Consider the following 24,862-nt stretch of genomic DNA (forward strand, 5'->3'; position numbering starts at 1 on the left):
GATCGAGATCATCCTGGCTAACACGGTGAAACCCTGTCTCTACTAAAAATACAAAAAATTAGCCAGGCATGGTGGCGGGCGCCTGTAGTCCCAGCTACTCTGGAGGCTGAGGCAGGAGAATGGCGTGAACTCGGGAGGCAGAGCTTGCAGTGAGCCAAGATCGGGCCACTGCACTACAGCCTGGGCGACAGAGCGAGACTCCATCTCAAAAAATTAAAAAATTAAAAAAAATAAAAGACTGCTATAAAAGGTTCTAAATACTTCACTTTTTTTTTTTTCAGTGCCACATTTAGTTTTTTCTTTGAGACAGTCTCGTTCTGTCACCCAGGCTGGAGTGCAATGGTGCTGTCAGCTCACTGCAACCTCCACCTCCTGGGTTCAAGCAATTCTCATGGCTCAGCCTCCCAAATAGCTGGGATTACTGGTGCCCGCTACCATGCCTGGCTAATTTTTGTATTTTTAGTAGAGATGGGGTTTCACCATATTGGCCAGGCTGGTCTCAAACTCCTGACCTCAGGTGATTCTCCTGCCTTGGCCTCCCAAAGTGTTGGGATTACAGGTGTGAGCCACCATGACCAGCCAGCACCCGGCTAATTTTGTTTGTTATTGTTTGTCGAAACGGGGTCTTGATATGTTGCCCAGGCTGGTCTTGAACTCCTGGACTCACGGGATCCTCCCGCCTCAGCCTCCCAACATGCTGGGATTACAGGTGGGAACCACCTTGCCCTGCCTACTTACTTAATTTTTTTTACTTGCAGTAAGACACACATAACATAAAAGTTGCTATTTTAACCATTCAAAGTTACAATTCAGTGGCATTTAGTGCATTCACACTGTTGAGCAACCCTCACTACTATCCAATTCCAGGACATTTTCTTTTTTTTTTTTTTTTTTTTTTTGAGACGGAGTTTCGTTCTGTCCCCGAGGCTGGGGTGCAGTGGCTCGATCTCGGTTCACTGCAAGCTCCACCTCCCGGGTTCCTGCCATTCTCCTGCCTCAGCCTCCCGAGGAGCTGGGACCACAGGTGCCCGCCACCTCACCCGGCTAGTTTTTTGTATTTTTTAGTAGAGATGGGGTTTCACCGTGTTAGCCAGGATGGTTTCAATCTCCTGACCTTGTGATCCGCCCGTCTCAGCCTCCCAAAGTGCTGGGATTACAGGCTTGAGCCTCCGCGCCTGGCCTGTCTTTAAATTGTATCTGCCCATATAACAATAGCAACAGCTACAGCAATGGCAATCATAGTGATATTTCTTATGGGCTTTATTCCAAGCCCTGAGCTAACTTGCTTTTCGGAGGGAATTGCTTAATCCCCAAAGCCGCCGTGTAAGCTAACTGCTAGATTATGACCAAAAGGAAACCGAGGTGTCCCCGAGTGGACAGACGGGCCTGCTCCACGCCCACGCCCACTCGCTGTGTGAGCCGGGACAGGTGGATTATCATCTCTGGACCTGGACTCCAACCTCCGTAGAAAGGACTTATTGCCAGGCGCAGAGGCTCCCGCCTGTAATCCAAGCATTTTGGGAGGCCAAGGTGGGAGGATCACTTGAGGTCAGGAGTTCGAGACCAGCCTGGCCAATGTGGCAAAATCCCGTCTCTACTAAAAATACAAAAAAAAATTAGCCAGGGGTGGTGGTGCACACCTGTAATCCCAGCTACTCGGGAGGCTGGGGCAGGGGAATCGCTTGAACTCAGGAGGCGGAGTTTGCAGTGGGCCAATATGGTGCCATTGCACTCCAGCCTGGGCAACAGAGTGAGATTCCATCTCAAAAAATGAAAGGAAAGGAAAGGAAAGGAAAGGAAAGGAAAGGAAAGGAAAGGAGAGGAGAGGAGAGGAGAGGAGAGGAGAGGAGAGGAGAGGAGAGGAGAGGAGAGGAGAGGAGAGGAGAGGAGAGGAAAGGAGAGGAAAGGAGAAAGAGAGAGAGAGAGAGAGAAAGAGAGAGAGAGAAAGAAAGGAAGGAAGGGAGGGAGGGAAGGAGGGAGGAAGGGCGCGGTGGCTCAAGCCTGTAATCCCAGCACTTTGGGAGGCCGAGACAGGTGGATCACGAGGTCAGGAGATCAAGACCATCCTGGCTAACACGGTGAAACCCCGTCCCTACTAAAAAGTACAAAAAACTAGCTGGGTGAGGTGGCGGGCGCCTGTAGTCCCAGCTACTTGGGAGACTGAGGCAGGAGAATGGCGTAAACCAGGGAGGCGGAGCTTGCGGTGAGCTGAGATCTGGCCACTGCACTCCAGCCCGGGCGACAGAGTGAGACTCCGTCTCAAAAAAGGAGAGGAGGGGAGGGGAGGGGAGGGGAGAGGAGGGGAAGAAAGAGAAAGAGGGAAGGAAGGAAGGAAGGAAGAAAGGAAGGGAGGGAGGGAGGGAGGGAGGGAGGGAGGGAGGGAGGGAGGAAGAAAGGAAAGAAGGGATTTATAATAGGTTGCCCTGTGGATGGAGTGAGAGGAAGCACCGCTCACCCCTGGAGGAGTTGGCTGCTGTTGTCCTCATGGGAGGCTCAGGCCTCACCTACCGTGCCCCTCTCCAAGTGTGGATTTTTTGTTTTAACACAGAGGGAGAGTGGGAAAGGGGAACTGGGACCGGCAGTGCAGTGGGGCTGGGTGGGGGGAGTTCCCACTCACCCTCCCCCACCCTAAACGCCTACTCACTTCCTTCCATGCTAGTCAGCTCACCCCTGAGCACCCTCCATCCTGGGCCTCTCTGAGGGCAGGGAGTGGTTATGAGAAGCGAGTGGGGTGGCAGGCTGGAGATCACCCCGGCAGGGCCCAGGGTAGAGCAGAGGCTTGTCCGTGTCCTTCACACCAGGCAATCAGCACTGCTGAATTTCAGGGGGAGGTTGAGGGTTTTTTGGTTTTTGTTTTTGAGACAGAGTGTCACTCTGTCACCCAGTGGCATGATCTCAGCTCATTGCAGCCTCAACCTCCCACGCTCAAGTGATCCTCTTGTCTCAACCTCCCTGGTAGCTGGGACTACAGGTGTGCACCACCACACCCAGCTAATTTTTAAAATTTTTTTGTAAAGACAAGTTCTCGATATATTGCCCAGGCTGGTCTCAAACTCCTGGGCTCAAGTGATCCTCCACCTGAACCTCCCAAAATGCTGGGATTACAGGCATGTGCTATGGTGCCCAGTCAAGTATGCGTTGAATGAATGAATGAATGAATGAATGAATGAATGAATGAAATCTTTGTGAGGGCTCCAAGGACACATAACATGAGGTCAGGCTCTGTAAGGAGGCATTTATTTATTCAGGACCCTGGAGACAGGCACAGGACTTAGGTTTTTGTTCTGGGGCAGTCCCCGGGATCCCCAGCCCCTACTCTTCATCTGCCAGCTTCTCCATCTGTCTCCCCGCCACCTGCACCCTCACAGTTCTCATCTCACAGCCCATCAAGCTAGGTGGAAGGTCTCAGGCCCTTTTTTTACCAAGCACATGTCCTGCGTTGTCACCCACGATGCAGCAGCCTCCCCTTCCTCCCATTACCCCTTTGGGATGCCAGGGCTCCCAAGCCTGATGGGGGACCAGCGGCAAGGGAAGGCAGGGAGCTTTTCCAAGAGCCCTGATTTTTGTGGAGCAGAGAGGAGCTGGCTCTTGGAGTGGCTTGGTAGAGGGGAGGGCCGTCCCCTGAGGACTTGGGGTGGGCAGCTGGTCCCCCTGAGTGGATGCAGATTGGAGCCAGCACCCAGACCAGGGCAGACCTGAGTGTACAGAAGCCGCTGGGAACTTCTCCGCCTGCTAAATATTTAGACAGTGAGATGGATGGGGAATCCAGGGCCAGAGCAGGTCGGCCAGGCCACTGGCTATTTTGAGAGAACCATTCTTTCTGCGCTCCAGGATAAATGTTTCCTCTGTCCCGCACTCTCTTCCCAGAGCCAGCAGCGACTACCCTGCGCAGGAGAAACAGCAGCCAATCGGCCCCAGAATTTGGGGGCCGAGGTTCCAGCATCCACAGCCATCAGCCATGTCCCTGATTTTCTGGTTCCTGTCCCTCGAAGACAGGGATCACAGGGTCAGCTCCAAATGTCAGCAGAGGGAACAGGCAACATTGGCTTCTGCTTTGGATGACGCTCCCACCGTGCTGCCGCCGGACTGCTGTGTGAGAGGCAAGGGCGCCACCTGCCCCTCGCCCCAAGCCGACAAAGGCACCCAGCTCCCCTCCTTTCCCACAGGAGCAGAGGGGGCCCTTGGGTCCCTCCTCCCTGAGGTGAGCTGGGAAAGGGGTGTCTGCGAGTCGCCGTGGGCAGGCCCGAGGCACAGGCAGCAGACCCAGAGCTTGAGTCGCTGGAAAACAGCCTTGCGGAAAAGGATGAAGACCCAGGGGTCCAGGATGGGGTTGAAGGCGTAGAAGCGGAAGGCAAGGAGGTCCCCCATCTCACTGCTGCTGTCAGGGGCGATGGCCTGGGTGAAGCAGCGGATCTGAGGGCAGGGTGAGGGCGTCAAGAAGCACCCAGGAGTCCTCAGCCTCCCCAGCCTGCCTCCCTCCTCCCACTCGCTTACCAGGGATGAGGTAAGGGTGGCATGTTAGAGGGGAAGGAGAGAAGATAAAAACTAAGTAACAAATGCATCTGGGGAACACAGGGAGAGAAAGTCCCAGGAAATTGCCAGAGATGCCTAAGGAGAGAGGAATGGGGGCCAGGTATATGGGTCCCCCCAACCTTAGAAGCTGGGAGGACCCCCAGGCTCCACAGATTTTTGAGTATAACATCCCTGCAAGAAGGCAATGCCGCCCAGTTGGGCCCCCTGAAACTGCCGCAGAGCTGTGGTGGTGCCTGTGTGTATCTGTCCACAGCATCTGAGTCTTTGAGTCAGGGTAACCCCCAAAAAAGATTTAAGGACCCCCAATCCAGCCTGGCCTCTTGCATTTTACAGAAACAGAAACTGAGGCTCAGAAGAAAGGTGGGACGACCAGGTGTCATAGACACTGAGTAGGTACCGGGGTCTGTGCCACTCCCATTGGGGAGGGGCAGGACGGGAGGCCCCGCAGAAAACCGAGGTGCGGAGGCAAGGGTGGGGCCTGCTCTGAGGCAGAGGGGAGCCAGGTGAGTGGGAGATCAGGCTCTACAATCGAAGGACCCAGGACCGAGACCAAGCTCTGTGTGACTGTGGGCGAGAGACACTGCCCCTCATCTGTAAAAACGGGGATGAGAGAGAACGTTCTCTTGGTTTCCTGCCAAATGCTGTGGAATGGGTGGCTGTGACCATTTTGAAAATTATCTTAGGAAGTATTTGTAAGCCACTAAGTACAAGGCAGGCATAGAGAAGCGCTCAATGAGTGGTGGGCTTTCATTACAGGGGTAAGGGAAGGATGGGGGATGCATCTTATTATGGGGGGTTCAGGATGCCTAAGCTGGGAGATAAGGTATCAGAAGAAGTCAGATGCAGAAAGACTTCTCCAGAAAGCCAGGATCTGTCTGACTGGGGACCAAGCCTCTGTCTGATTTGTTTTTGCTTTCTTTGTTTTTGTTTTGGTCTTGCTCTGTCAGCTAGGCTGGGATGTAGTGGTGTAATCACAGCTCACTGAAGCCTCGACCTCCCAGGCTGGAGCAATCCTCCCACCTCAGCCTCCCAAGTAGATGAGACCACAGGCACAGGCCATCATGCCAGGCTAATTTTTAAATATTTCATAGAGATGGGGTTTCACCATGTTGCCTGGGCTGGTCTCAAACCTCTGAGCTCAAGTGATCCTCCTGCCTCACCTTTCTTTTTCTTTTTTTTTTTCTTATTTATTTATTTATTGTTGAGATGGAGTCTCACTCTGTCACCCAGGCTGGAGTGCAGAGGCACGATCTCAGCTCATTGCAACCTCCGCCTCCCGGGTTCACGCCATTCTCCTGCCTCAGCCTCCCAAGTAGCTGGGACTTCAGGCACGTGCCACTACACCCAGCTACTTTTTATTTATGTATTTGTTGTATTTTTAGTAGAGACAGGGTTTCATCATTTTGGCCAGACTGGTCTCGAACTCCTGATCTCAAGTGATTCGCCCGACTCGGCCTCCCAAAGTGCTGGGATTACAGGCGTGAGCCACCGCATCCGGTCCTGCCTCGGCCTTTCTAAATGCTGGGATTACAGGCGTGAGCCACCATGCCCACGATGTCTGACTTCTTTTGAGCCCCAGTCTCCCCATCTGGGACATGGGCACAACCCACAGAGCTGCCCTCCTCCTCTCCCCACTGCCCCCCAGCTCCGGAGGGGACTCACCGTGAGAGGCAGGGAGCACACGGCCATGACCCCCGTCATGAGGGCCAGCAGGATCAGGTGGTCCACCTCGTCCTCTCCGGTGCGCGGGCGTGGACCCACCGAGCCCTGGTGGCGCTTCTGCTGGCGGTACATGCGGCAGAGGCTGAGGGTGACCGAGCTGTTGCACAGGAAGATGGCAGCCACCAGCAGGGCCACCAGGCCGGCGTAGGCCAGCGAGAAGGCGGCGCCGCCCGGGTGGGCCCAGCGCATGCGGAGGAAGCACCAGCTACCGGGGCAGTACTGCTGGTGTTGGCCCAGGCCCAGCAGGGGCAGTGCGCAGAAGAGGACGCAGAAGGCGTAGATGGCTGGCAGCGCCAGGCGGGCGCAGCGGGGCCCATCCAGTTGCGCGTAGAGGTAGGGGTGGCTCAGCGCCAGGCAGCGCTCCACGGCCATGGCGAAGAGGATGAGCATGGACGCCAGGCCGAAGAAGGTCATGGCGAAGGCAAAGGCATCGCACAGCGCCGGGCCGCCCCGGGCCAGGCCCAGCAGGGAGCTGTTGCGCGCATAGGCCACGAACACGGCCGGGCTCAGGAAGCTGGTGCCCAGCAGGTCGGTGGCCGCCAGCCCGGTGACCAGCACCGCGAAGGCCGAGGGGCGCGCCGGTCGCCGCGCGTTCAGGATGCCCAGGGCCAGCCCGTTGCCCACCACGCCGGCCACGAACATCAAGGTGCTGGTGGCCGGCCCCACCGAGCCCCGCACGTAGGTGAGGTTCCTGCACGAATCCGCCATCCCAGGTCTGGGCTGGAGAGTTCCCAAGGTGGAAGGTGGGGGGTCAGAGGGAGCCAAGGCTACCCCCACCACCCAGCCCACTCTTATGTCCCTACTGGCCAGTCCTTTTGGCAGCTGGGGCCTCCCAGTCAACCCCTAGTTCTCCTGTGTGTGTGTATGTAGTCCTCTCGCCTCTGGCTTCTCCAGTATCTCTCTCTCTCTCTGTCTCTCCCCGCCCTCCTATTTCTCTTTCTTTCTTTTCTTTTGAGAGTGAGTCTCACTCTGTTATCTAGGATGGAGTGCAATGGCATGATCTTGGCTCACTGCAACCTCCACCTCCTGAGTTCAAGCGATTCTCCTGCCCCAGCCTCTGGAGTAGATGAGATTACAGGCGCCCACTACCACACCCAGCTAATTTTTGTATTTTTAGTAAAGATGGGGTTCCACCATGTTGATCAGGCTGGTCTCGAACTCCTGACCTCAGGTGATCTATCCACCTCAGCTTCCCAAAGTGTTGAGATTACAGGCGTGAACCACCATGGCTGGCACCCCCCCCCCACCTTCTATTTCTTTCCTTCTCTAGCTCTGTTTCTGCCATTAAAGAGACAGAGAACATCCGGGCATCGCCAGTTCTTTCCTTCTCTGTCTCTCGGTCTCTTGCTGTTATCTCCCAGTCTCCGTCCCCTCCCTTGTCCTTGTCCTTCCCGTACCTTTCTCCCTCTAACCCCACACCCTCTACCCGCTCCTGCTCTGTGTTGCTGCTTCCCCAGCCCCTCACCACACCTCTCCAGTCTTGTCCAGGCTCTCCTGTCCCGCGCGTCTGTCCCTCCACTTGCTCTGCTCCGTGTGTCTCTTGCTGCCTGTGTCGGTCTGTGTGTCAGCTTCTCCTTCCCTCCTCCCTCCTTCCCTCCCTCCCTCCCACCCTCCTCAGCTTGCCTGCTCACCCCAGCTTTTTCATTTCCTCTCTCTGCCCCGCCCTCCCTCACTGTTCTCCAGAGGCCCCCCTGGCACACTCCCCATTCCCCATCCACCCGCCCAACCCAGGACATCCATCTCCCATTGCTGCCTCCACTCTCCTCCCCACATCCTCTCTTGGTTCCCATCACTGAGCCACCTGCCACCTCCCCACACACAGGACTCCTCCCTCCCCCAGTGTCTCCCTCTCTGGCCTGGGTGGGAAATTCCTGAGTCACCATCACTTAGGCTTGGAGCCTCCTGGGGTAGTAGGGGGCTTCTAGGAGGGACCTGAAGGGCACAGTTGACCAGGCTTCAATGGGGTGGCCTTGGCCTGGGCTGTCTCAGGGTGGCCTCTGGGATCTATTCTGGGCTCCAGGCCCTGGGGCTTAGGACATTGCCCAGGGATTGAGAAATGACCAGGAAATTCCTCTCTGATGTAGTGTTTTCCAGACACCACTGAGAGTTCTAGTCCCTGGACAAAATTCACTCCTTCCAGAAAGCTGAGGAAGGAGGCTTGGCCAGAGAAAGACATGCCAGTCCCTGGAGCCTGTCCTTGGGCACCCAGCTCACCCTGCAGAGACCTGAGAAGGAAGCATGAAGGGGCGTATTTGGTGTCCAGTCGTCAGGAACAGGCCTGGGCGACTTCCACGGCCCATCACGGAAGGGTAGCACTGGGCCACCCTCTGACTTCTCGCACAGCACCCCTAGGCCCCTGGTGACCCTGACCTTCAGGAATCATATTTTGATCACAGGAAGCTGTCCACAACTCCAACATTGCTGCCATGTGTCCCCCACCCTCCCCAAACACAGCCAAGCCACCGCCGCTGCAGCCTCGGGCCAGTGTGACAGACCCACGTGCTCCCACTGCCCGCACAGCGTTCACGAGTCTCCCTTCCCACGGAGTCCATGGCTTCCCAGGTAGCCTCCCAGCCCAAAAGGGCCAGATAAAACCTCGGAGGCCCTCTCTGAGCCCCGCTGTTTATCCGGGGGCAGTCTCAAATCCATTTGACTTGACTTCCTCTTTCCATCTGACCACCTTTTTCCTTGCTGCGTGATGGACCCAGGCGAGGAGAGGCAGCTGGTAGACTTCAGCCTCCTCCTCTGTGCGTGAGGTAACACGGGCCTCAAGGGCCTGGTGGCTGCCCTCAGCCTGCAGCACATCCCAGATCGGTCTTTGTAACAGGGAGAGAGCCTGTGCAGATGTCTCATGTCCAAGGCCAGGAGGGATGTGTTCAACCCAAGGACTGGACTGTGGGCAGCTGCAGTCTTGCCTTCTCTGTACCCTGGCGTGTGACCACAACCCCTTTGCCCCTTCCCCCCATCTCCCTATCACCCATGCCCAGCTGGCACCCACAGCTTCCAGCAGGATGAACGCCCAAGTTCCAGCCCTACCGTGGCTCCCTAAGGGACCCCACAGCCCTGCTCTGGGGGTGCCTGTGCATGTGGGCTCCAGGTCCTGCCACGTGGTCCCGCCTCAGGCTGTCTGGTCCCCAGGCAGACCAGAGGGAACTCAGGAAGTTATATCGTATTAATGAAGGGTGATGCCTGGCAGGCGTGCATCTTGTTTCAACCGGGTGGCCTCTGGTTCCCGGAGCCTGCCTCTCTCTAGCTTCCTGTTACAAGGACGGTTAACATTCAGGAAGTCCCCTCTGCTCCCATGCCCAGTGGGACTGCGGTCAAACCCCCGGTCCCTTCCAGGCCTCAGTTTCTTTTTTGTTGTTGTTTTTCTTTTTGCTTGTTTGTTTGTTTTTGATTTGAGACGGAGTCTTGCTCTGTCACCTAGGCTGGAGTACAGTGGCATGATCTCAGCTCACTGCAACCTCCACCTCCCGGGTTCAAGCGATTCTCGTGCCTCAGCCTCCCGAGTAGCTGAGATTACAGGCACATGCCCCTGCGCTCAATTTTTATATTTTTAGTAGAGGCGGGGTTTCACCATGTTGGCCAGGCTGGTCTTGAACTCCTGACCTTAAGTGATCGGCCTGCCTTGGCCTCCCATAGTGCTGGGATTACAGGTGTGAACCACCACGCCTGGCTGTTTGTTTTTGAGACGGGGTCTTGCTCTGTCACCCAGGCTGGAGTGTAGTGCTGCAATCTCAGTTCACTGCAACCTCCACCTCCGGGGTTCAAGCAATCCTCCCACCTCAGCCTCCTGAGTAGCTGGGACTACAGGCACCCACTGCCACGCCCAGCTAATTTTTGTATTTTTGTAAAGACAGGGTTTCACTATGTCACCCAGCCTGGTCTCAAACTCCAGGACTCAAGTGATCTCCCTACCTCGGCTTCCCAAAGTGCTGGGATTATAGGCCACCACGCCTGGCCTCAGGCCTCAGTTTCCCCACTGATGCCACTAGGAGCCAGAAGCCCCGGCAACCCCAGCATCGGTTCTGTGTTCCTGCATCAGGAGCAGGTAGGGGTGGCAGTGACTGTGCCTCCCTCCTAATGTGGGGACTGAGTTCCCCAGAGTCCGTACTGGCGTCAGACATGCCTCAGTCACCTTCCCTTGAAACCCAGCCTCCTGCTTGGCTATGGCCCCAGCTAGCCGGGCCAAGCCCACAGCAGTGTCCACAAGGGGGTTCTGCTCCCCGGCCAGGTGCCTTGGGGTGAGGAATCATCCACATTGCGTTGTGCAAGGGGCGGCTTCCAGGGTGGGCGGAGCTATGGAAGGAGTCAGCAGCCCTCCCCTCGTCCTCTCTCCACCCATGGCCAGGAAAAGAACCAGGCCTCCCTGGGGAGGACCCCAAGGCAGCAGGGAAAAAGAGGAAGGACAGCTCAGAGACCACTGAGATTAGGGATGGACCAAGTGACACACAGTACCCGGGAGGGGAGAGAGATTGAGGCGAATGTGCTGGGGACTGTGGGTGTGTAACCGGATTGTGACTCTGTGTAGGGTTAGTGCGGCCCACGTGACCTAAGTGAGCATTTTTCTCAGCATTGTGATTGTGTTTGTGTGTGTGAGTATTGTGTGTATGTGTGTATTGTGAGCTCATGGGACTCTGCGTGCACATGGGCACACAGCTATGTTGTAGTTTTGTTTTGTTGCTGAGACGGAGTCTCGCTCTGTTCCCCAGGCTGGAGTGCAGTGGTGTGATCTCGGCTCACCACAACCTCCACCTCCCGGGTTCAAGTGATTCTTCTGCCTCAGCCTCCCAAGTAGCTGGGATTGCAGGTAGTCGCCACCATGCCCAGCTAATTTTTGCATTTTAGTGGAGATGGGATTTCACCATGTTGGCCAGGCTGGTCTCGAACTCCTGATCTCAGGTGATCTGCCTGCCTCAGCCTCCCAAAGTTCTGGGATTAGAGGCATGAGCCACTGTGTGTGACCTAATTTTTTTGAGACAGGGTTTCACTCTGTCACCCAGGCTGGAGTGCAGTGGCGAGATCTCAGCTTGCTGCAGCCTCCACCTCCCAGGCTCAAACAGTGCTCCTGCCTCAGCCTCCTGAGTAGTTGAGACTTCAGGTGCCCGCCACCATGCCTGACTAATTTTTGTATTTTTAGTAGAGGCAGGGTTTCGCCATGTTGACCACGCTGGTCTCGAACTCATGACCTCAAGTGATCCCCCCCACCTTAGCCTCACAAAGTGCTGGGATTACAAGCTTGACCCACCACACCCAGCCCAGGCCTGCATCTGGAAGTGCCACAGACTTAAGATCCTGGCTTGCCCTGGGCCTGACCCTCTCCGGACTCCCTGGTTTCCGTCTTCCTAGCACTGGCCCTGAGAGGAGGCGGGCCTTATCTCATGTTCTGCACACACTCACCACCAGCTGCTCATGCCTGCCAGGCCTGCCATTGGCCTGCTGTGCCCTCTCACTGCTTTGAGAAACTGCTGCGTGTCCCAGACCTGTCTCGCCTTGACTCGTTCCAGCATCCAGAGCCAGAGGCCTCCTTTCTCTAACCACTCACTGCCCTCCACCGCAAACAGGCCCTGGCCTACCTTCTTGTGGCTGCACCTCACCTTGCTCCAGGGGGCATAACCCAGTCTCCTGCCTCTGAATGGGCCATGCCTCTCACCTGGGGATCCCTTCATTTCCCAGTCTTCAAGTCCTCCTTGTCACCCCCTGAGCCTCTCCAGAGTGGTGGTCCATCCGATCCTCCCATTCCAGTCTCAAACCCCAGCTGGTTACTTCTCCATGCCTATTTTTCTTTCTTTTCGAGATGAAGTCTTGCTCTGTCCTCAGGATGGAGTGCACTGGCACAATCTCGGCTCACTGCAACCTCTGCCTCCTGGGTTCAAACGATTCTCGTGCCTCACTGTCCCGAGTAGCTGGGATTACAGGTGCGTGCCACCATGCCCAGCTAATTTTTGTATTTTTAGTAGAGACAGGGTTTCACCATGTTGGCCAGGCTGGTCTTGAACTCGTGACCTCAAATGATCCGCCTGCCTTGGCCTTCCAAAGTGCTGGGATTACAGGCATGAGCCACTGCGCCGGGCCCCAGACCTGTTTTCTTTGTCTGTAAAATGGGGATAAACAGAGTCACCTTGAGGGCTATTGTGAGCATTGAGCAAGATGGGACTGTTGAACCGTTCCCCTAGGAAGTGATGGCCAAGACTGCAGCTCCTGCTGGCTCTGAGCTTTCCCTCCCCTGCCCTACCCCTTCAGCCAGGCCATGTGCTACTCTGAGCGCCTGGGTTGAGGTGCAGTTTGCGATGGGGGTGCAGAGGGAAGACAGCCTGAAATAGGGCAGCTGAGAGCCCTTGGGGTCTGGAGGAACAAGCACCTCGCCCTGCAGCCACCTCTACCTCTTGGCCTGTCTCTGACCCCAGCCTGGGCCTGGCCCCAGAGCTGACTTCACCTCTGGGGGTGGCAGGAAGCAGCAGCTGGTGACCAGAAGCTGGTGCTGCTACGAGGCGGTAAATCTAATAAGATTAATTGGATCTGTTCTCGTGGAGGCTGGGCACACGGGGGCCTGCCCTGTCCCTTCTGGATTGTGACTCCTGGCTTCTCCTTTCCCCCAGCCCCAGTTCCCCATCCTCCTCCTCCTCCTCCAGAAAGACACCTCCTGCTGGTCCCCTCTGTGCCCCACTCCCGCCAGCCCTCCCTTCCCCCAACCCAGGTCCCATTCAACCGCTTCCATCTCCATAGTTTCTGTCCCCCAAGACCAGGGATGTGAAGGAGGAAGGGTTTGCACTACGCAGCTCCGAGATTCCAGGGCTCGAAGGATCTAGCTCCCAAGAGCCTAGGCCAGGAACTCCTTACACTTCTGATATGCCGGGCTCTGGAATCCTAGGGCGCAGGACCCCAGGATTTTGGTCCCTTGAAAGATGCTGGAATTCCAGCCCTCAGAGGTCCTGGGATCCTAGATTCCTTTGCATTTCAGGTTCTGAGCTGTAAGGATACAGGATCCGTGAATTCTGGAATCCTTCTAGCTCCTTCTTGCCCAGCTTCTCTCCCCGCTCCTCCTCCACACCCTAGCTCATCTCTGGCTCACTCTCTGTCCCCCGTCTCCCCTGGGGATCCCACAGACATGATGCAACCAGGCCCGAGCCAAGCAGGCTCAGCGGTGGGAAGCAGGAGGGAGATGTAATTACAGACGCTCCTGCCTGGATCCTACAGGAGACTCAGACTAGGCACCCGGGGGACCCTAATCCAATGTGAATAATGGAGCAGACTTGTGCACATTCCCCCTGTGGAGGGGAGGCCCAGCAAGCCGCCTCCAGCCAGACCCAGGGTCCAGCCTCCACCAGCCCTAAGCTGGGGAGCCTGAGTATTAGACAAGATAAGAGGAGATGAGGGAGAGGAGAGGGAGTGATCCTCAGGCCCTTGGGCCAGCCGGATAAAATAATTGGCCAAACCCACAGCTTCCCTGGCCTGCATTCTCCCCATTTTCTTTTCTTTTTTTTTTTTTTTTTTGAGACGGAGTCTTGTTGTGTCGCCCAGGCTGGAGTGCAGTGGCGTGATCTCGGCTCACTGCAAGCTCCGCCTCCCAGGTTCATGCCATTCTCCTGCCTCAGCCTCCTGAGTAGCTGGGACTACAGGCGCCCACCACCACGTCTGGCTAATTTTTTTTTTGTATTTTTAGTAGAGGCAGTGTTTCACTGTGTTAGCCAGGATGGTCTCGATCTCCTGACCTCGTGATCCGCCCGCCTCGGCCTCCCAAAGTGCTGGGATTACAGGCATGAGCCACCGCGCCCGGCCCTCCCCATTTTCAATGGAAACACAGAACGTTTCATATTTCTTTTCTTTTCTTTTTTTCTTTTTGAAATGGAGTCTTGCTCTGTTGCCCAGGCTGGAGTGCAGTGGTGTGATCTTGGCTCACTGCAACCTCCACCTCCCAGGTTCAAGCAATTCTCCTGCCTCAGCCACCCGAGTAGCTGGGATTACAGGTTCGTGCCACCATGCCCAGCTAAGTTTTGTCTTCTTAGTAGAGATGGGGTTTCACCATATTGGCCAGGCTAGTCTTGAACTCCTGACCTCAAGTGATTTGCCCACCTCGGCCTCTCAAAGTGCTGGGATTACAGGCACGAGCCGCCGTGCCCAGCCATTTTATTTCTCATTCCTCTGTAAGAAGCCCCCGACACGGGCTTCAGGTTAAATGGCAACTGGTCCCCAGCTTCCTCGACCAGGAGACAATAGGGCATGGTGGGGATTTGGGTGAGCTGGAAAGCCCAGGCCCTGTCTTACAGCCTGTGAGTCACCAGACCTTACAATTTCAGAGAAGACTTTGCAATTCCAGAGAAATATGGACTTTGATGTCAAATATCTGTTTTTCAATTTGGCAGCCAAGTCAATAACATCTTTAAACATCATGTAAAGCCAGAAAAATTTAACTGTGGCTGGGCAGGTGTCTCGTGTTTGTAATCCCAGCACTTTGGGAGGCCGAGGCGAACGGATCACTTGAGGTCAGGAGTTCAAGACCAGCCTGGCCAACATGGTGAAACCCCGCCTCTACTAAAAATACAAAAATTCGCTGGGCGTGGTGGTGCATGCCTGTAATCCCAGCTACTTGGGAGGCTGAGGCAGGAGAATTGCTTGAACCTGGGAGGCAGAGGTTGCAGTGAACCGAGATTGCGCCACTGCACTCCAGCCTGGGTGACAGTGCGAGACTCTGTCCCTCTGTCTCTCTCTTTGTCTCCTCTCTCTCTCTCTCTCTCCATATATGTATCTATATATATCTGCAAAGCTATATATGTCCTGCGGGCCAGTAGTATGTGAACTGGAAAACAGAGGGCAAGAAACAGGGCTGTCACAGTCACCCCTGTGTCTCCAGAACAGTGACAAAATAAAGGAAGGATAAAGGAATGTATTCATTATTTTCTTTCCTCTCCCTCCCTCTAGCCATGTTTCTCTCTTCTCTGAGTCCCCAAGTTTTATTACCACCATGTTCCAGCTCAGATGTCACCTTCTCCGGGAAGCACGCTTACCTCCAAGCTGAGTCGTCAGGAGTTCCCTCTGCACTCCCCGACTCAGCACTGCCCACTCTGGGTTTTTACCATGTGGGGACGGGTCTTTCTCTCCCACTGGACTCTGAGCCCCAAGAGGGCGGGGCAGAGCCAGGGCTGTCTTGGTCACAGCCATGTCCCTAGCATTGCTCAACGCTGGTCAGAGAGTAGGTACTCAGGGAGTGTTTGAAAGAGTGAATGAATGAATGAATGAATGAACAAGTGAGCAGAGAAAAAGTGCAGGACTTTAGGACAGAAGCGGGCCTGCGGTACAAGGAAACCAGGTGTGAAAAAAGGAGTCGTTCAGGGGGTGAGAAGTGTGGGATGGGGACTGGGGACCCTAAGAATGTCCAACCCAGTGGGGAGGAGAGGAGAGAGGCTAGTGGAGGGGTTCAGGGAGCACTGGAGTACCCCTGTCAGCGCTCTGTTACCTCCTAGCTTTGCGACTCTGAATAAAGGACTTCCTTTGGCTCAGTTTCCTCATGGGTATCATACAAGTAGTCAGTTGCCTTCTGGGCCGTCGGGACCATTAAGTTCAGGATCGATCGTGGAGGAGACAGCACTGAATACTCACCTCCTCTGAGGCTTTGGTGGAGTCGTACTCACTCCACGTCCACCCCTACCCCCAACACACACACTCAGAAGGAATGAGGACGGACACAGCTTCCCCCACGGTGGCCCCAAGCTCTGTGCGTACTTCAGTCTCCCTGAAAGCACAGGCACTGCCACAGTTACCAAGTTTATTGGATCCATACTTTGGCAGGGGAGGGTAAGCTGTCTGGAGGGTTCACAGCAGAACACAAAAGAGGCGCTTGTCGCGGAAGGGGTTCTCCGCGGCAGGTACTGGCGTCACCAGCGGGTCATCTTTTGCATGCGTTTCGCAGAAAGCCAGGAGTTCCGCTGCTGCCTGCGACACCTGCGAGCACCCGGGTGGAGATGTCACCGCCCTGCTCTGTTCCTCAGCGCCGCCCACTTAGGCCCCACCTCTTGCCCGGTCCCCTCCTCCCACCCTGCCCCGTCTCATACAGGCCCCTCCCCTGTCCTACCCCTCCCCTCGTCCTGGCCCCTCCCCTGTGATGCCCCTCCTCGTCTTGGCCCCGCCCCCTTCCTGTCCCGCCCCTCGTCCTGGCCCCTCCTCCTGCCCCGCCCCTTGCCCAGCCCTCTTCCCAGGGGCATCCTTGCACTATGGCTCGGGGCCGACACAGCCCGGGACAGACCGCAGGCCCAGAATCCCCGCCCTGCTCCCCACCCCGACCCAGCACCTTCATGCGGTCGATGTTCACCTCCAGCTTCAGCTGTTCCACCGTCTTGCGGGCCTCGGCAATCTTGGCCATGTTGTTGGACATGGTTGCGGCGGGGAAGGGGTCAAAAGACGCGCGGGAGTTGAGGCTGTGGGAGTAGGTTAGGATACGTCTGGGTCCCGAGGTGGGGGCAAGGGGACGGACCCGGTAACAGGTGCAAGGGTGGAAGGGTGCGCGAATGGGGTGGCCAGGAGCTGGTGGAGGCAGGGACAGATGAGGGGGACAGGAACAAGAGGAGCGATGCAGGGATGCACGGATGGAGGTACCTAAGGCAGGTGGGGAGAGAGCAGGGAGGGGCGAGGGAGGGAAGGAGGGGCGCACAGATGGGAGGCTGAGACAAAAGGACAGGGCCACAGGTGCTAGATCAGAATCCAGGTGTCCTCACTCCCCGGGGGGCAGAGCGAGAGCCAGGAGGGGGGCCCCTCCCCAGGCCAATTAGCGGTGGCTCCAGGGAGAACTGGGAATTAAGATCGCGGCGGGAGGGGCACAGAGGGGGACTCATTAGGGCCTTGGCAGCAGCTGCCCCCTCCGCCCCCCTCAGGGAGCCCCCCCACCCCAGCCCTGGCCACCTCAAAGGCTCTTCTGCTCATTAGCAGCCAGGGGAGAGGGTTGGGGGAGCCCAACCGAGGAGAGGCCTATCGGATGGACAGAGGGACAACGGGGCGCGCAGAGACAGAGACAAAGTAATGGAGGGAGAGACTGAGGCACTGGAGAAATGAAGAGACGGGGAGGAATAGAGAGAGGGAGAGATTGGGGAAGGAATGAAGTGATGGAGGAGAAAACAGAGGGACAAATGAAGGGGGGAGCAAGGAACAGGGTGATACAAGGCGACTGGCACCGAGGGGACAAAGGGACCGAGGGGACAGAGTAGGGGAGCTGGAGGAAGGGGGTGTGGGGTGGGAGGGAATGGGGACATGAAGGGAGAGGGTGTGGGGTGGGAGAGGATGGAGAGATGGAGGGAGGCGGTGTAGGGTGGGAGAGAATGGAGGAGATGGACGGATGGGGTGGGAGAGGATAGGGGTGATGGAGGGAGGGGGTGTGGTGTGGGAGAGGATAGGGGAGATGGAGGGAGGGAGAAAGGAGAGAGAAGGGGAAATGGAGGAAGGGGGGATGGAGGAAAGAGCAGAGAGACAACAAGGGGATAAAGGGACAGAGATGGGGAGATAGAGGGACAGAGGCAAGAAGGGAAGGAAAGAGAGGGAGATGGAGGGGTTGGGGAGAGATGGAACTAGAAAGTGGGAGAGAGGAACACAGCAAGAAACAGGCTGATGAAGACATAGAATTCATTCACTCACTCATTCACTCGTTCATTCAATCATTCGCAGGCGGAGAGACGGTGGCCACGGACCAGGCAAAGGGACCAGCTGTGGGGCCGGGACCGGAGCTTCCTACCTGTTGCTGCTCTGGGCCGGGCTGGCGGCGGTGACAGAGGCTCGGAGGCAGCGTCTGGGTCCCTCCGGCCCGCCCCGCCCCCTCCCCTGGGGCGCAGCCCCTACGGACCCGCCTCCTCCCGGAGCCACGGTCCCCGCCGCCTTGGGGCTGCCTCTCTGGGCCCTCTCTCTTGTCTGTCAGTCCTATCTTTGTCCCTCTCCCTGTGTCTCTGCCGCTGCTGTCCTCTTGTGGGACTCTGTGCCTCTCTCACACTCACTAGAAAAGACAGTCTGTCTAGGTGGGTCTCAGCCCTCGCTGCATTTAATCCACAGTCACACAAACCTCTCCAGTGTGTCCCACAGAGCCTCTCACTCAGCCACACTCGCCACCTCAGTGTCACCCCCCAGCCTCATGCTCACTGTCCCTCACACAGACACAAACTGTCTTGCCCTGTCACATGGTAGCACCACACAACCTCATGAATGACCTTGCTCAACACAACCTCACACGGTCGCCCCAAATGCCACACACAGCCACCAACAATGGCAGCCCCAGGGGCTACACAGTCAGATAAATTATCACAGCCCCAAACGTACCAGCAGTTTGCCACAGTGTCACATATAATGTCTCCAAATGTCACACACATTTGCATGCTTTTTTTTTTTTTTTTTTCAATACTGAGTCTCACTCTGTTGCCCAGGCTGGAGTGCAGTGGCGTGATCTTGGCTCACTGCAACCTCCGCCTCCTGGGTTCAAGCCATTTTCCTGCCTCAGCCTCCTGAGTAGCTGGGATTACAGGTGCCTGCCACCACTCCCGGCTAATTTTTGCTTTTTGTAGAGACAGGGTCTCACAATGTTGGCCAGGCTGGTCTCGAACTCCTGACCTCAGTTCATCTACCCGCCTCGGCCTCCCAAAGTGCTGGGATTACAGGTGTGAGCCACCGCGCCTGGCCTTGCATGCCATTTAAACTTCTCTCTCAGTTTCACACCCTGTCCCAGTCTCACACTTTCTGTGTCTCATTGTGGCATGCAGTTACCCATGCAACCTGTCAAGTACACACTGTTTTATAGTATTTCATAGTAACACCCAGTTGCCTGTCCAGCGACACCCATGGAAGGCCACACACATTCTCACACAGTCTCCTGGTGTCACACGCATCTGACACATTCCCTTCATACACAGTCTGTCCCTGTCACACACAGGCGCCCCATCTCCTGGTGTCATACCTAGCTACCCACGATGGCTCAGTGTCTCACAGAGTCCCACACAGTCTCGCAGCGTTTCACACACTCACTCCAGCCTCTCCATCATCTCTTGCCTTCTACACACAAGGCCTCCCTCACACTCTCGCTTCCGAGTGCCCTGCACAGCCGCACACTCGCACGCACTGTCACAACACTGCCATCTCTCACGAGCTCAGTGTCACACATAGTCACACAGTTTTGTTTTGTTTTTTGAGACAGGGTCTCTCTCTGTCACCCAGGCTGGAGTGCAGTGGCGTGATCTTAGCTCACTGCAGCCTCCACCTCCCAGGCTCAACCGATCCTCTCACCTCAGCCTCCGAGTAGCTGGGACCACAGAGGTGCATAACCACACCTGGTGAATTTCTTTTATTTTTATTTCGGTAGAGACAGCGTGGGGAGGGGTCTCCCTATGTTGCCCAGGCTGGTCTCAAAGTCCTGGCCTCAAGGGATCCTCCCACCTCAGCCCCTCAAAAGTGCCAGGATTGCAGCAATGTGCCCGGATCATGCACTTTTTCACAAGCCATACACAGTGTGGCCAGCAAAGACTGACGCTCACTCCGTCTGTCCCACCTCATGAGAGGCCTTCTGTGTGCCTCTCATGACACCTGTCCACACCACCTCTCAGTGTACGCCAGTCATCAGCCTCACTCCCTCTCACACAGAATCTGCTTGTGTGACACACACAGCACCATATGCTCACCATGTTGCACACAGCCACACACACTGCCCCCTCACACGCACCGTCACACACAATCTCTCACTCCCACATATGGTCTCTCAATGTCCCATACAGAGCCCCAAATAGTGTCTCTCCCACACCCGATCACACACAACCTTTCATCAGCACACACAGTCACCCACAATCTCTCATCATCACCAGTAATTTTACAGTGTCACAGTCAGCGACATGTCATCTCTGACATATGCAGTCCCACTCAGTCTCTCCTTGTCGCACATAATCTCACATCAATCAGTCACACACAGACTCCCAGCACCACACACCATCTCACCAATACACCACGGCAGTACACACTCATGGTGTCCTAGTTCTGGCATCACACAGCATCTCACAGCAGTCCACACTCACACAGTTTCCTAGAGTCGCACACCATCTCACAGCAGTACACACAGATCTCCTGGAGTCACACACCATCGCAGCAGTACATACTCACACACTCTCCAGATGTCGCAAGCCATCTCCCGGCAGTACACCCTCACACAGTGTCCTGGCATCGCACACCATCTCACAGCAGTACACACAGATCTCCTGGAGTCACACACCATCACGGCAGTGCACACTCACACACTCTCCAGATGTCGCACGCCGTCTCCCGGCAGTACACACTCACACAGCCTCCAGGTGTCACACGCCATTTCCCGGTGTCACCGCGAAAACCAGCGTCCCCCGCTCCCCAGCACTCCCCTTCTGGCGCTCACACGCAGCCCCTGCCGGCCACATGAGGGCGCGCGCAGCACGCCCAGGCGCCCACCCTGCCCCGCGAGACCACAGGAGGAGGTGGCCACAGGGAGGAGGGCCCGGCGGGAGATGAAGGGGAGACTCGGGACCAGAGGAAGCACGGCAGGGAGCCAGGGACCGGAGGGATAGGACCGGAAATGGACGCAGAGAAATTCACAGACAGGGGAGGGAGATGCAGGGAGAGTCAGCCCCCCTATAGCAGGGGGCTATAGGGACACAGATTTAGAGAGGGAGCGAGCTAGGGACTCAGAGAGGCAGAGACGGGGAGGGCGCTGCCGAGAGAGAGACACGAGAGGCAGAGACAGACAGGACACAGAGAGACAGGGGGTAGGAGAGAGACACCCAAGCCGAAACGCAGAGTCAGAGACAGGGACGAAGACACAGACACACAGAGATGGAGGCAGAGGCGGCCAGAGAGACAAAGAGATGCACAGAGGGCGCCTTCCAGTGGGGACCCGACGACGGAGGCGGGGCCTGCAGAGGCGCGACCGAAGGGGAGGGGTCCGGGGCGGGATTTCTAAGGGGCGTGCCCCTCGGTGTACCTGGGGGCGTGTCCCGATGGATGGGGCTTGGGGTTCTTTCTGGACCTGGAGAAGGCGGGAGCCCTAGGAAGAGGTGGAGGTGGGGAGGAGCGTCTTTACTGCGGACAGCCCACCCTAACTCGGCTTTCACTGCCTGGACAGGGAAGGCAGATGGGCGGGAAGGGGACCCCGACCCGAGTCCCTGGTAGAGATTTGGGTCTCGGATCCTAGCTCCCCTCCCCCCTCCCCTTGTGGGCTCAACGGGGCCAGATAGAGGAGAGAAATCAAGCCCACATCTGGAAAGCATCAGGCGCGCCGGACGTGCCAGGGCCCCAGGCCCGGCTGCGGAAGAGGGGAGGCGAGCCAAGGCGCTCCCCCCCCCCCCCATCGGGGTCCGCCGGCGCCGAGGAGGGGCCTGGGCGTGTGCCGAGCCTCTGCGCCTCTCGCAGCTGGTTTCCATCAGCAGTCTGGCCTGGGCAGCCCCCGAGGAGGAAACCCAGCTCAGAGCGGGGGAAGACAGGGTGACGATCCAGTCTTCCCTCCTGCTCCTCCACCGCGGCCAGAAGCTGGGGGATGGGGGAGACAGACAGACAGACACTGCCTGCCGCGAGCGCAGCCTCCGTTCCTCTCCCGAGGTGCAGACCTCAGCAGATGATCTCAGTCCCTGCCCTGTGCCCCAGCCTCATGACAACTTAGCGCTTGAAGGCATTACGGTCCCCATTTTTTGGAGGAGGAGGAAACTGAGGCCCTGGATTCGGATTCCGTTCTGAGGTTATTTATTCAAGAAATCATCAACAAATGGCAAGAGAGAATTCCAGGATCCAATACCCAACCGCCTGGGCGTTTAGAGGGTCTCTCAAACTCAACGCATCCAATACTGAGCTGATTCCATCGACCACATTCGCTCTTACTTCAGGCTTACCCATCTCAAGTGATGATAAACTTTTGAGTTTTTGTTGTTGTTTTGAAACAGGGTCTTGCCTGTCGCCCAGGCTGGAGTGCAGTGGTGTAATCATAGTTCACTGCAGCCTGAACTCCTGGGCTCAAGTGATCCTCCTGCCTCAGCCTCCCCAGTAACTGGGGCTACAGGCATGCACAACCACAAACGGCTTTTTTTTTTTTTCAGACAGAGTCTCACTTTGTCATCCATGCTGGTGTACAGTGGCGCAATCTTGTCTCACTGCAACCTCCGGCTCCCAAGCTCAAGCAATTCTCATGCCTCAGCCTCCTGAGTAGCTGGGATTACAGGCATGCGCCACCAACCCAGCTACTTTTTTGTATTTTTAGTAGAGACGGGATTTCATCATGATGGCCAGGCTGGTCTCAAACTTTGGCCTCAAGTGATCCACCCGCCTCGGCCTCCCAAAGTGCTGGGATTACAGGCGTGAGCCGCTGTGCCCGGCCTAACTTTTTATTTCTTTTAGAGTCAGGGTCTTGCTATGTTGCTCAGGCTGGTCTTGAACTGTGAGCCACCGCACCCGGGCTGTGGTCATCCTTGACTCCCTTCCTTCTCTCACACTCCACAAGTCACCCAGCAAGACATCCTGTTAGCTCTATCTTCAAAGCAACTCCAGAATCCAATCCCTCTCACTTCCTCCGCTGTCCCCACTTGGGTCCAGACACTGTTCCCTCCCGCTTGGACTATTACAGTGACCTCTGCATTGACCTCCTGTCTTCTCCCTGTCAGCCTGTTTCCCGCAGAGCAGCCAAAAGGATCCTGTTTCAAACTGTCCCCATATAATAGCAAGTGGGCATGTGGAGCAATCTGAACCCTCATATGCTGGTGGAGATGTAAAATGGTGAAGTCACTTTAGGAAATGACCTGGCAGGCCGGGTGCAGAGGCTCTTGCCTGTAATCCCAGCACTTTGGGAGGCCGAGGTGGGCAGATCACTTGAGGTCAGTAGTTCAAGAGCAGCCTGGGCAACATGGTGAATCCCTGTCTCTACTAAAAATGCAAAAATTAGCCGAGCGTGGTGGTGCATGCCTGTGATCCCAGCTACTTAGGAGGCCGAAACAGAAGAATCGCTTGAACCTGGCAGGTGAAGGTTGCAGTGAGCCAAGATTGCACCACTGCATTCCAGCTTGGGTGACAGAGCAAGACTCTGTGTCAAAAAAAAAAAAAAAAAAAAAAAAAAAAAAAACAAAAACTTGGCAGTTCCTCCAAAGGTTAAACATAGAGTTAACATATGACCCAGCAATTCCACTCCTAGGTGTATACCCAAGAGCAATAAAAACATACAAAATCTTATATAAAAATGTTCACAGAAACAATTTTCATAATAGCCCAAAGTGGAAACAATACACCTTCATCAACTTATGTATGGACAAATGGAATGTGGTCTCTCCAGACAATGGACTATCAATCATTTGTCAATAAAAGGAAATGAAGTTCTAATACCTGCTACAACATGGATGAAAGTTGGAAATAGTATGCTGGCTGGGCACGGTGGCTCACGCCTGTCACCCCAGCACTTTGGGAGGCCGAGGCGGGCAAGTTGCTTGAGCCCAGAAGTTCAAGACTAGCCTGGATAACATGGCAAAACTCTCTCTCTACAAAAAATATCAAAAAATTAGCCAGGCGTGGTGGCATGTACCTGCAGTCTCAGCTTCCCAGGAGGCTGAGGTGGGAGGATCACCTGAACCCAGGAGGTAGAGGCTGCAGGGAGCCGTGATTGCACCACTACTCTTCAACTTGGGCTAAGTGAAAGAAGCCAGTCACTAAAGGTCACATATTATATGATTCCATTTATATGATATGTCCAGAACTAGCAAATCTATAGAAGGCAAAAGTAGATTACTGGATGCCAGGGGCTGGGGAGGTTGGAGGATGGCAGCTGTGGGGCAGGGTTTCTTTAGGTGGTGATGGAAATGTTTTAGAATTCATTGTGGTGATATTTGCATAACTCTGTGAATATACTAAAATACTTTTTTTTTCTTTTTTTGAGACTGAGTATTGTTCTGTTTCCCAGGCTGAAGTGTAGTGGCGCGATCTTGGCTCACTGCAACCTCTGCCTCCCGAGTTCAAGCGAATCTCCCACCTCAGCCTCCTTAGTAGCTGAGACTACAGGCATGCACCACCACGCCCAGCTAATTTTTTTTGTATTTTTAGTAGAGATGTGGTTTCACTATGTTGGCCAGTCTGGTCTTGAACCCCTGACCTCAAATGATCTGCCCACCTCAGCCTCCCAAAGTGCTGGGATTCCAGGCATGAGCCACCAAGCCTTGCCACTAAAATACTGACTGTCTTTTATATTCAATATATTAAAAACCATTGAATTGTATACTTTACATGGGTAAATTTTATGGTAGGTGAATATATTTCAATACAGCTATTAACCCTCCCCCCCCCCCAAAAAAAAACTTTAAAAACTAAGTCTTTTTTATGCTCAGAATTCTCCCATGGGTGCCAGGAAGTTAAAACCAAAATCCCCACCATGGCCCATGAAGCCCCCACGATGTGACAGTCCCTACCTCCCCTCTTTTTCACCTCCCCACTCCAGCTGGCCTCCTTGCTGTTTTTTTTTTTTTTTTGAGATGGAGTCTCGCTCTGTCGCCCAGGCTGGAGTGCAGTGGCGCGATCTCGGCTCACTGCAAGCTCCGCCTCCCGAGTTTACGCCATTCTCCTGCCTCAGCCTCCTGAGTAGCTGGGACTACAGGCGCCCGCCACC

At 55.6% G+C, this 24,862-nt stretch overlaps 2 protein-coding genes across 4 annotated transcripts; both read right to left on the reverse strand.

Annotated features, from left to right (window-relative positions):
* Window positions 1–3,215: 3,215 nt before the first annotated feature.
* PTGIR (prostaglandin I2 receptor) lies at window positions 3,216–7,839 on the reverse strand. Its single transcript, XM_010377429.2, has 3 exons — window positions 7,726–7,839; window positions 6,196–6,975; window positions 3,216–4,413 (listed from the first exon to the last, which is right to left on the reverse strand). Exons 2-3 carry the CDS (start codon window positions 6,961–6,963, stop codon window positions 4,021–4,023), a joined length of 1,161 nt encoding a protein of 386 aa, XP_010375731.1. The 5' UTR covers window positions 6,964–6,975; window positions 7,726–7,839; the 3' UTR covers window positions 3,216–4,020.
* An 8,165-nt stretch (window positions 7,840–16,004) lies between these two features.
* Window positions 16,005–21,118, reverse strand: GNG8 (G protein subunit gamma 8). Of its 3 annotated transcripts, none has more exons than XM_030912965.1 (4): window positions 20,499–21,118; window positions 17,972–17,992; window positions 16,541–16,667; window positions 16,005–16,194 (listed from the first exon to the last, which is right to left on the reverse strand). In XM_030912965.1, exons 1-4 carry the CDS (start codon window positions 20,567–20,569, stop codon window positions 16,066–16,068), a joined length of 348 nt encoding a protein of 115 aa, XP_030768825.1. In that variant the 5' UTR covers window positions 20,570–21,118; the 3' UTR covers window positions 16,005–16,065. The 3 variants fall into 3 exon arrangements, with proteins under 3 accessions (XP_030768825.1, XP_030768826.1, XP_030768827.1); XM_030912966.1 differs by having other exon boundaries at window positions 17,972–18,226; window positions 20,545–20,668; XM_030912967.1 differs by having other exon boundaries at window positions 20,545–20,638.
* Between the last annotated feature and the right edge of the window lie 3,744 nt (window positions 21,119–24,862).

Source organism: Rhinopithecus roxellana, chromosome 12 (assembly GCF_007565055.1).
Source record: "Rhinopithecus roxellana isolate Shanxi Qingling chromosome 12, ASM756505v1, whole genome shotgun sequence".
Taxonomy (NCBI): Eukaryota; Metazoa; Chordata; class Mammalia; order Primates; family Cercopithecidae; genus Rhinopithecus; species Rhinopithecus roxellana.

What these genes read in the sequence shown, in the direction of transcription:
- GNG8 (XM_030912965.1), bottom strand. Translation starts at nt 20,569, where the DNA reads ATGGCGTGTGACACCTGGAGGCTGTGTGAGTGTGTACTGCCGGGAGAC. An exon ending in CCGGCCCAGAGCAGCAACAG is followed by an intron (nt 16,668 to 17,971) that starts GTAGGAAGCTCC and finishes CTACTCCCACAG; the next exon opens with CCTCAACTCCCGCGCGTCTT. An exon ending in TGAACATCGACCGCATGAAG is followed by an intron (nt 16,195 to 16,540) that starts GTGCTGGGTCGG and finishes GGGTGCTCGCAG; the next exon opens with GTGTCGCAGGCAGCAGCGGA.
- PTGIR (XM_010377429.2), bottom strand. Translation starts at nt 6,963, where the DNA reads ATGGCGGATTCGTGCAGGAACCTCACCTACGTGCGGGGCTCGGTGGGG. An exon ending in TGTGCTCCCTGCCTCTCACG is followed by an intron (nt 4,414 to 6,195) that starts GTGAGTCCCCTC and finishes CCCTGCCCTCAG; the next exon opens with ATCCGCTGCTTCACCCAGGC.